Here is an 11,313-nt window from a genome sequence, read left to right as displayed (position 1 = left end):
GTCTGCTATTCCAGTCTACCAGACTAAAATACAGAAAAAATACTTTCAAAGCAGGTGTGTTTATTAAGACATTCTTGCAAGAGTGTTTTGTATATATCTTTGTGCTCCGGTTTCAGCCCACTAAAAGTAAGGTGTGCCAGAGTGCCCTTGGATTGAACTCCTGAATCAATGAGAGTTTTGTCACACTGGGAATGGAAACTTGCAAGGAGCTGGTTAAAATGCTACTAGTTTTACTAAGTGGCACTCTTTTCCTGAGTCACCTCCTGAATATCTCACTGAGTCTGGTGTAACCAGAATTTCCAGCTTGGCTAGGGCAGCCCTAGAATTTCCAGGTATCCAGCAGAAAATTTTTTTGCGATTTTTCCATCTTACATGGAGGAAACAGGCTATCCCTGCTCTCACCTTAAGCCATGCCTAGGAATGTACCCTTTTTCAGCAGGAGACAGGGACTCTGGCATGGGGTTGTGATGTGATACAGGTCATGTGTTCTACTATGAGACGAGATGAACAGAGCATGTTCTGCATCGCATTAGATGTTGGTTGAGAGGTTCGCAGGTATACAGTATGACGACTCCACAAAGCTTATATTCAATCAGGTAAGCTGACATGGGCCCTACACAGATGACACAACACATGCTCTGTTTTCTTTATTCTGGTTTCTATGGCTGTATATATATACACTAGAAAAATATTTAAACACTTTTCACTAACAACAATAGCTGTAGGATAAAGTAGCATAAGCAGGGAACTTCCTAGCTGCCTGAAACAGCACCTGAGTTTTCTCACTGCAGGTATGAGCTATCAAACTGCTCTTCTCTGGGCTGACAATGCTAGCAGACATGCTCATCACTAAAATTTGATTACATTTTTTGAAACTAAATCTACTAAATTTTAAAACTGGTAACTACATTCCACTCATTCAAGATACCCCTCTCCAATATGAATTACGTACAATTAATAACAAAAGAAAAATGTGTCTAGTATCAAGGACAGATCAAGTTTTGGCTAGATCACAGCAATCCATCATGATGACTGATAAAAATCATTAACATTATAACTATTTGACAGAATGAAAGAGAAGTCATCAGGTAGACTTCTGTGAAATTACCTAACCACATAGTTCTTAAACAAATACGTCTTTGACTTTCTATTTCTCAAGGCCTTCTCTGTTACTGAGAAGATTGTAAACCTTATGCCCAAACCTACCAACACTGAAAAAGAAGACATCGCATGCCATCTTGTGGATATCACAGGAACATCAACATTTATTCTGAAAAGATGGCGTTATTAACAAAAAAAAAAAAAGAAAAGAAAAAAGGAAGAACACAAACATGGATCTCCTTAAATACGAATTATAACCTGATGTATAATTCATTACTATCAGGAAGAAACATCTTCTGGAAAATACAATTTTTTTTTGTTTCTTGCTCTTCAGCTGAAATAAACTAACAATTCCAATGGCCATTAGAATGGGGTCACATTGTCAACTATTAATTATCTTCATTAGTTAAGCAACTACGTAACAACTTTGGGATTTGGACTTAATATCTAAGACACTTCCATTACAAAGTATCACTGAAAACACTTTTTGTAACATTATTAATTCAGAGAAAGAAGAATAGAATATATGCAGTAGTAGCATACTTTGGAAATCTTTCTCTTCCACTTTTCCTTTTTACATCTACACTACCATTACTCTGTTGCTCAGCTACATATATAATGATTTTGTAAGTCAGTCAAAGCTACTCAAACTGAAGTAATGAATTTAAGTGTTGGCATGAAAAAGATGGTGGAGAACTGGGATAGAAGAAAAAGAATAATAAAGGGAGAAAGTCTGAGGCAGAATCGCTTTAAAAAATAATTTTGGCCTTCTTATATAAAATAGTTCATGTTCACAGCTTCCATGAACTGGTAGTATTCAGTGTTTCATAGTGTGACATATAAGTCAGTTTCTCAGGACAGTTCCCATTTTTGAAAGTTCTTTTCTTGGAATCCAATTAGATATAAGCACAAGCCATAGGTGCTTACGCTGCTTTTCCCCATTAAAAAAATAGCTAGCAAAATTAGAGGTAAGACCTGAAATATTTTTGTAGCTTATAACAAACTGATAAAATAAGCAATTGTGTTCTAGAAGAAAAAGGGGCTAAGACTGGAAATTCACTTCAAGGACTTTGGTGGTATTTCTAAGTATAGATATGTGTTTATACAGAGATATGCTTATGTGCAGCATAACAATGCCAAATGAGACCCCAGAACACAAATGGCATATACACCACTGACACAAACAGGCTGTCTGCTGGCACGCTGTCTGCTCTGTACTTTAGAGAGATTGCAGACATTTTTTTTGCACTTAATACTACTATTTTGAACACATGCAAACTCAATTTATTTGAGCTGGATCAGGGCCACAGAAGGGAGTGTTACTCACCTAAAGACCTTAAAGAGACTTAACAACACAGGTACAACACGAAGAACAGCTGGGAACAGGAAGTGAAGGAAGGGAAATGCATGAGTTACCCTTCATTTCCTTTAAGTATACAGAGTGAACACAGAATGAGTATTTCTGAGCATTTCTGTCTTGATGCTTTTTTTTTTTTTCCAAAGGAAATGCCTGCACTACCAGGTGTGATGACAGAAAAACGAGCACAACGGCAAATTAGAAGGCAGTAAAAATGTTTTTAAGTAAGGAACTACAGCTTGTTGCTACCCCATAACAAGAAACATCTCTTCTCAGAGGTTTGCCCAATGTTTGCTGTGCTCTGAACCACTGGGCCTTTTGCCGAAAGAAAAGGTAAAACGAGTTACCAAGGAAGAAACGATCATTATTTCTACGCACGGGCGCAGAGCACAGGATGTAGCTTTTCAGGTTCAAGAGGGCCGAGCTGCGGCAAGCGGGGAGGGGGGAGGGAGGGAGGGAGGGAGAGAGGGAGGCCACCCCCCCCGCGACCGCCGCCGCCTGCCTCGCCCGCGGGCTACAAGCCCTCGCTTGATCTCCCAACGCGACTGACCCGCGTTGCACCGCGCAGGCTTCGCTCTGCGGGGCCCCCCCGGGCGGGGGTCCTGCTGCGCGCAGCAGGCCCTGAGCGGCCCGGCCCGGCCCGGCCCGGCCCAGCCCGGCTCGCCTCCCACGGCCCCCAGGCAGACGGCGACGCTCCCTCCGGGCGGTCCGAGAACCCGGCGAGGACCGGTGCGGTGGAGCCACGCCCGAGTACAGCATGGCGGGGACGCCGCCACACGCCTCCGCCGGCAGCACCGAGGCACCGGGCTGGGAGGGAACGGGGCCAACCGAGCACGCGCAGGCCCCTCCCCGCCATGGGTGGGGCGGATGTGGCCGTGTGGGCAAGTCCATTCTTGAGGGGGGATTTGGGTGCCTGTCGGAGGGTTGTCTGAGTCAGAAGCGCCCACCTGGTTCCTCCGCTCTTTTTGGTAGGGCCGGGACCGAGGCGGTAGGGCAGCGCTGCGTGCGGGCGGAAGGAAGGGGCTCGGCGGAGCGTCGGGCTGGGAGCTGCTGGCGGCTCTTGCCGGCGTCGCCTGCCCGCCCTGACGGCCGCCATGAGGCACCTGCCGTATTTCTGCCGCGGGGAGGTGGTGAAGGGCTTCGGCAGGGGCTCCAAGGAGCTGGGCATCCCCACCGGTGAGCGGGGTGCGCGGCGGAACGGGGCGGCGAGGGTGACGCCTGCCCTGAAGGCCACCGGCGAGGGGCTCCCCACGGCCCGGCCCGCAGACCCTGTTCCGGGCCGGCGGGGTGGCCGCAGTGCCCCCGCCGGTGGGAGCCCGGTCCCGGCGGCTTTCAGCGGCCCGCGGCGGCCAGGCTGGCTGAGCGGAGCCGCGCCGTGCCCCGGCGGGGGCAGGGCCGCCCGGTTCTTGGGCCGGTGGAGGGGCGGGAGCCGGGCTGGCCGTCACCGGGCTCGTGTGAAGTGGGGACACGCTCGAGCTGTGCCGCACAATTGCGCTGTTGGCGTGACTTGCACTTTCTGTGAACAGGCTTGGCTTGTTCCGTGTTAGCACTTCTCTGACGCTTTTTTCTTTCCCTCTATATTGCTTAGAGTTTTGTACCCTCTTTTGTGTTATCTCCCCCCACTCCCCCTCCCTTCTGTCAAGTGGTTTCTTTCAGTCTTGTTTTTTGTTCGTTTCATCATCTAATGGTCGTCATGATGATGTACAGGATGTAGATAAGTGATCACATGCATGGTATTGCGGTGTGGCATCTTGGAAAATATCCGTTCCCGTAAAACCTCAGATTAGAACAAGAAGGGGAGTAGGCATTGGGAATGGCTGTAAGGAAGGAAGTTCAATGGGAATAATGCAGAGGTTAAAAAACAGCAGGTGGGCTTGGCCTGCAAAGAAATCTATTTTCCTATTGCTCATCTCTGTTTCAGTTGTCTAAATACAGATAGAGGTGTAACTCGAGTGAGTTTTGGCTTATCTTAAACAGCCACTGAAGTCAACACTCAGGTTGCACCACACCTAGCAGACAAGGAAGCTTTATAAAACCAGTCTTCAGGTACTGGACTTCTGACAACATCTGTTAATAACTCCGCATTTTTGTCTCGGTTGTGTATATTGGTATCAGGGAACAGGGGAGGGAAGTTGTGGCTGCTTGTGAGCTTTGACAAAAATTCAGTAAGCATAAATTCTTTCAAATCAGCTTGATGTCTTGCATGATGATACTTACTCACGTGGGAAGTAGAAGTAGGATAGTAATTTTGAAAGAAGGTTAGCCTCAGTCAAAGGGAATTTATTTTACTGTAGATATATAGTTTTCAAAGAAAATCCCAGAAATCCACAGACACCTCTGAAAGGCAACCTGTACAAAACTGACAGGTGACTAAATAATAATTTCACTTATTTCTACATATTTTATTCATAAGTGATTATTTTACTAACAAGTAAACAATTCTGAGCTGCTATTTTATAGCGCAGAAGCAGCTTGATTTTTTTTTCCTAGTCTTTCACCGTATTAAAGCTGTGATACCTATCCTAAGAGTGAAATGCGTTCTGACTGGGTATATTGCATGTTTATTAATTATTACTACGGAAGAGAATGTGTATAACTATAAAACATAGTATGCATAAGAGATGTGATAATAATTCTGGTATTACTACAGGGACTGAATTTTATGAAGCTGTTTTGTATTTTATACATTGCCAAATGGCACATTGCATCATTATCATCATCATCAGCGTTGTTCGTAAATAGCATGTAGATAGAGCTTGGCTTTTAAGTGTTTGAGGATTCTGTTATGTCCTTGACTTACACAAAGTCACTTACACTTTACACTTTCTAAAATTTTTGCAGCTAACTTTTCTGAGCAAGTAGTTGAAAGCTTTCCGTCTGATATCTCTACTGGTATATACTATGGATGGGCCTGTGTTGGAAATGGAGATGTGCATAAAATGGTTTTGAGCATAGGATGGAATCCTTTCTATAAGAATATTAAGAAATCAGTGGTAAGAATTTTGCTTTGTGTGGGATTTTTGTTATAATCAATGAGCCAGGTGTTGAATTTGAATAAGATAAGCAGAATTTGATCCATAAATGAGATCTGAAAATCCTGTTTGCTCTTAGAAATGTATGTGGTATCTCTATCATATATTTGCATTCTGAAAAGAAAATACTCTCAGCAGCCAGCTGTAGGTAACTAAAGTTTATTTTCTTTGTCCAATTCCATCATTAATTAAATACTTCCAAAATAAAACTTTAACGGTATTTCTGAAATGGTGGTTGCTTATGGTGCTGATAGCTAACTAAACATAATCTTGATAGATGCATTGAATTTACTCATTATGAGACACCAGCATGAGCTGGAATATACTACTCTATTGTTCTCTGCAATCTATCCACATGTCAAATAAGACACATTGGGGCATCTTAATTTGTAATGATTTTCTATTATTTCTTTTCTTAAATGATGGAAACCATACACGAGGATCCATGTATGTGGCTTGATATACAGAATAAATATTTGAGGGTACATAATAATAGGATGGAGAAGTTGAGTTAAAATGCTGAGCTGTGACAGCTGTGTTTTTCTTCCTGTCAGGTGCTGGTCCTCTTCCTGAGCCTTGCAGAGCTCTGTTTTAATTGTCTAAAATGCTTTTATTTGGGCATGAATCTCTGCTTCTAAGGCTCTAACTGTTTGAAGACTTAGTAATGTGTTAGTACTCTTTAAAATGTTTGCGGATAACTTTTCTGAGCAAGTAGTCAAATCTGGTATCTCTGCTGGTGTATACTATGGGTGGGCCTATTTTGGAGAGGGAGATGTGCATAAAATGATTTGAGCATAAGATGGAACTATCTCTCAGACTGCACTCCTCAAATTTTATCATTCAGTTCCCATGTGAGCTGGTTGTAAAAGTTCTTCTTAAGCCAACTATTTCAATCAAAGTCTTCATAGTTAACCTTTGTGATTTGCTGCAAGAAGCAGTGAAGCATTTCTCCTAAGTAATGGCTTTCTTTTATTTTTTTTTTTGGCTATCGGAATACTCTGAGTATTTTTTCTTAAGTTCCATGCAAAGTACAATTCTCCTTCCTAACATAAGGAGGAGACCTAACCATTTAATCTTGCATTATACATGCTAAACTAAGTGTCCCTTTTATTGGTATGCATTGGGGAGAATTTGAAATAGGGGTATTAGGTGTACATCCTTACAGTGAAGGAAATTAGCTCAAAGTTCATCAGAAATGCCAACTTATTTCTCTTCTTTTAGGAAACGCACGTTATCCACACCTTCAAAGAAGACTTTTATGGAGAAATTCTTAGTATAGCCATAATTGGATATATTAGACCGGAAAAAAACTTTGATTCCTTAGGTCAGTATTGCAGGTCTTCCTCAAACTATCCTCTTATTTGTCTTACTGATGCAAGTAGTGTGCCTTCACTGTCTCTTTCCATAGTGAGATGTTTTATCTGTTAACCTTTGGAATTTCAGTAAAATGTTTTCAGAAGCTAAATGTACAAGTTGGTTTAATTAAAAAAAAATGAAGCCTCTTACATCTTCCGATGTGTCACACTAAAAATGGTATTGTTGTGTCACTTGTCTGAGGATTAATTTTGAAATCATGGGTTTGTCATAAAAGCATTAGTCTAGTCTGTTAATTTCTTTTTAAAATGCAGCTATGTTAGAATTGAAACAGTTCATGAAACTCTGTTGATGTTTTGCTAAAATGTCTTTTGCAACAAGGAGAGGGTAGTGCTTATAACAGTGAAAAATGCGACTTTGGCATCTTTTTTTCTTTTTTTAAAAAAAGGCATTTTAAAACCAAATAATTTTGCCTTTCAAACCTTATGGTGGTAATTATATTCTGCTTCTGTGATTGCTGTCTAGTATTCTGTGGTACACGTTACTTTCACTTACTATTGTACGTTTAGAATTCAAACCAACTTTTAAATATCCCTGTTCTTAACTTTTGCAGAGGCGCTCATTTCAGCAATTCAGGAAGACATTGAAGAAGCAAAAAGACAGCTAGATTTACCAGAACATCTTAAACTCAAAGAAGATAACTTCTTTCATCTGCCAGAAGGCAAAATAGTGAACAACCACTGAGCAAACCCATGCTGCTTTTCTGTTTTTTTTTTCTTGCTTTCTTTTTTTCCCCCCATGTCGTGGAGCTTTTATGCTTGCACTGCTTCTATAGGTACTTTGTTGTCATATGTCTATTTAGGTAACTGAGGTTGGAACCAACCACACAAGACGATTTCAATTTCCTTGTGTTAATTCATCGTTAATCCAGTCATGCAAAAGGAGCAGAAGACTGGTTTAAGTCCTCACAGATAAATTGTGTATCCTAAAGTTACCGGTTGTTCAGAGATCTGAGCACGTGCGGAACATGACCAAAGTTAATTGTGACCTCTTCTGACCATAAGGTATGGATAGTTCACTTAAGTGAACAATGTCTGTTTTTAACATACAGAATGTTATTCCAACCTCTTTTCCTGGTTTTGTCATTCTTACATCTGGATTTTAGCTAGTAATTTAGAAAAATTTGCTTATTAGTTGAGTCAGAAATTTCCTGTGGTGCAGGAAGCCAATGATTAGATAACAATAGCAAGACTAATTCTTCATAGTTCTTATTTTCTATATGCTACGCAGCTGTTGTGATTAGAGCTTAAAGCCATTATTTTAATTGAAATTATTTATTTTAAGTGTATTTGAAATGGATGAAATCACTGTTTCTCATTGAGTTACTGGAATCTGAGATACACTTCATAGCTGACTACATAGGACAATGCCTGACCTGGTTTACTTCTGAGGAAGCATTTCACTGAAATATAGGAAATGAACGACAGTGTGAAAGTTGATAAACTTGAAAGGTTCATATGCAAAAGATGCAGAAACAGTATAACAAGACTTCTGCTTGTTGAGCCTTAAGACGGAAGAGGTGATAAAAGGCAACTTTGCATTTTATGTGCTGCTGGCATTTGTCTTAGGAGATTGGGGAGAACATTGGGGTTATTCAGTACACTGGCAATAAAATGGTTGATGTTAGTGTAAGGCACAGAGAAATCTCATCAACTCTCTGCACCAAGTGCAGGTAAGAACCAAGGTTTTGGCTGACCAAGTTGATCAATACACAAATGAAAGTTTTTTTGGGGATTCATGGAATACTATATCAACACTACAATGGGTATTGGCTATTTATTACAAGTAATTGCAGACGGTCCTACTCTGAAATGTGGGGATACATAAATGGAGCGCGTATTGCCAGAATTGGCAGTAATTTGGAAAATACTTCTTAAAGTATGTAATGTGGGATTCCACGTCTACTCTTTTTTTTTTTTTCTCTCTGATAAATTTTTCTGTCCCCTACTCAGTGAGTGAAACTAGGTAAGCTGCAGTGACTTTGTCATGTTCATAGTCTTTTGATGTTGGCTTGTGATGTGGCTGGAACATTTTCTGAAATTCAGAATGGTTCTGTGGATGTGTCTCAACTGTAGTTCTGTCTGAACTACCATGTACAACTTGGAACGCACAATTTCTGCAGTGCAATTTTATGAATTTACTCCTTGCCTATCCTATTGGAATCCTACTTTTCACTCTGGTTTTAAGAGAGTTTTGACAAGGTAGCCATTTGGGTCTTTGTGGCAGGTGCTGTCAGGTTGTTAGTTCTCCTTCATATTGTTTTACTTTTCAGTCGATATCGTAAGATATTATTAGGGAGGAGGTCTTGAGCATATCAAGGACTTGTGTTTGCTCTGTAGGACTTAAGGAGAAACTTGATTTAATTTAAATTAATTGTTCACCACTGCTGTTGATAGGCACAGATGGAATACAGAATTGGGAGGGGCAGTTATCAGCAGTTAGATATACTTTCTTTTAAAGGAGAACAAAATAATTTAGAGGAGTTTTACTATACAACATGTTGGAAACTGTATTTCTGAAAAGTCTGTAAAAGAATTGTCTTTCAAGAGTGACAGATTTTTTTACATTTTAAAACAGGGATGAAGGGATAATTTTTTTTTTTAAAAAATTTGAGGCATTCTAGAGATTGTAATAATGTCAAAATCTTATATTTTACTTTTTTTAAAGAATAAACAAAAGCCGCACTAGTAAAGTGAATATATTGTTGAGAATATATTTAAAGAATAGATTGTTGTTCATTATAGTACTGTAGCTAAACACTCATAGCCTTCTTTAAATTGTTTTTTGCCAGTAATTTCATGTGTCTGTTGTGTAAACCACAGTGCCTTAAGCTGGTTGTTTGAGTAATGCTCTTCTGTATCTGCTAATAAATGCTACTATTGAAAATTCAATTCAGCGTTTGGTTATAGAACCACTGTGCTATTGATAGTGAACATTAGCAAAGGGAAAACTTGAAAAACTGTTAGTTTGCTCTCAAGTCTTAGCTGAGATGTGATGTATGGATACACTGAACTAATAAATGGCTCTTCGTGTGTTTGTCTTCAAATTAAATATTATTATAGTTATTTGGCTGAGTGTACCTATCCATATTATTTAAGAGAAAATGTTATGTATCAACTGTTGAAGCTCAGTACATAATTCCTGGCACAGTATAAACTTTATGAAGGGTTATATTTTTGTATTATGTACAAATAACTATTTATTTCAGTTGATGTTGCTGCACTGTACCATTAATAAAGGAACTGTAATTGACGAAGTTATCCTTCCTGTCACAGGTTTCCTTTCCTTTTCCATGGCTAGTGAAGTTAGTTGTCACAGTCTTATGCAAAGCTTTGTGGGGTGGCTGCCTCAAAAGCTCGACTGACAGAAAAGAGTAGTGAGAAGTTGTTGGACCTTCCCAGTGTGTCTGAAAACTGGCTCTGAGGACTTTTGTGCTTGTATTGGGTTTTTGTGGTGAGGTTTTGATAGCTGGGGGCAGGGGACAGAAGGATAGGGGTGGCTTCTGTGAGAAGCTGCCAGAAGCTTCCCCTGTGTCCGATAGAGCCAATTGCCAGCTGGCTCCAAGATGGACCACACACACACACTGGCCAAAGCTGAGCCCATCAGCAATGGTGGTAGCATCTTTGGGGCAATGTATTCAAGGAGTGGGGTGGGTGGGTGGGTAGGGGAACAACTCTGCAACGGCAGCTGGAGAGGAGAGAGAATATCTGAGAGGAACAACTCTGCAGACACCGAGGTCAGTGAAGAAGGAGGGGGAGGAGGTGTTCCAGGTGCTGGAGCAGAGATTCCCCTGCAGCCTGTGGTGAAGACCATGGTGAGGCAGGCTGTGCCCCTGCAGCCCACGGAGGTCCACAGTGGAGCAGATATCCACCTGCAGCCATGCCGGAGCAGGTGGATGCCTGAAGGAGGCTGTTACCCTGTGGGAAGCCTGTGCTGGAGCAGGCTCCTGTCAGGACCTGTGAACCCATGGAGAGGAGCCCATGCTGGAGCAGGTTTGCTGGCGGGACTTGTGAGCCCATGGGGGCCCTACGCTGGAGCAGTCTGTTCCTGAAGGACTGCACCCCATAGAAGGGACCCACACTGGAGAAGTTTGTGGAGGACTGTCTCCTGTGGGAGGGACCCACACTGGAGCAGGGGGAGGGTGTGAGGAGTCCTCCCGCTGAGGAGAAAGGAGCAGCAGAGACAACATGTGATGAACTGACCACAAGCCCTGTTCCTCATCCCCCTGTGCCACTTGTGGGTAGGAGGTGGAGAAATTGTGAGTGAAGTTGGGCCTGGGAAGAAGGGAGGGGTGGGGGGAAGATGTTTTAAGATGTGGTTTTATTTCTCATTACCCTACTCTGATTTGATTGCTAATAAATTAAGTTCCCCATGATGCATCTGTTTTGCCCGGGACAGTAATTGCTGAGTGATCTCTCCCTGTCCTTATCTTGACCCATGAGCCTTTCA

General features: G+C 41.8%; 1 protein-coding gene across 1 annotated transcript; it reads left to right on the top strand.

The window, feature by feature from the left end:
* Window positions 1-3,327: 3,327 nt before the first annotated feature.
* On the top strand, window positions 3,328-10,124 carry LOC141736336 (riboflavin kinase). The gene is made up of 4 exons (XM_074570368.1): window positions 3,328-3,634; window positions 5,300-5,451; window positions 6,712-6,814; window positions 7,418-10,124. Exons 1-4 carry the CDS (start codon window positions 3,553-3,555, stop codon window positions 7,546-7,548), a joined length of 468 nt encoding a protein of 155 aa, XP_074426469.1. The 5' UTR covers window positions 3,328-3,552; the 3' UTR covers window positions 7,549-10,124.
* Window positions 10,125-11,313: the final 1,189 nt, after the last annotated feature.

This window comes from Larus michahellis, chromosome Z, assembly GCF_964199755.1.
Source record: "Larus michahellis chromosome Z, bLarMic1.1, whole genome shotgun sequence".
Lineage (NCBI taxonomy): Eukaryota > Metazoa > Chordata > Aves > Charadriiformes > Laridae > Larus > Larus michahellis.
This window is presented reverse-complemented; position numbering and strand designations above follow the sequence as displayed.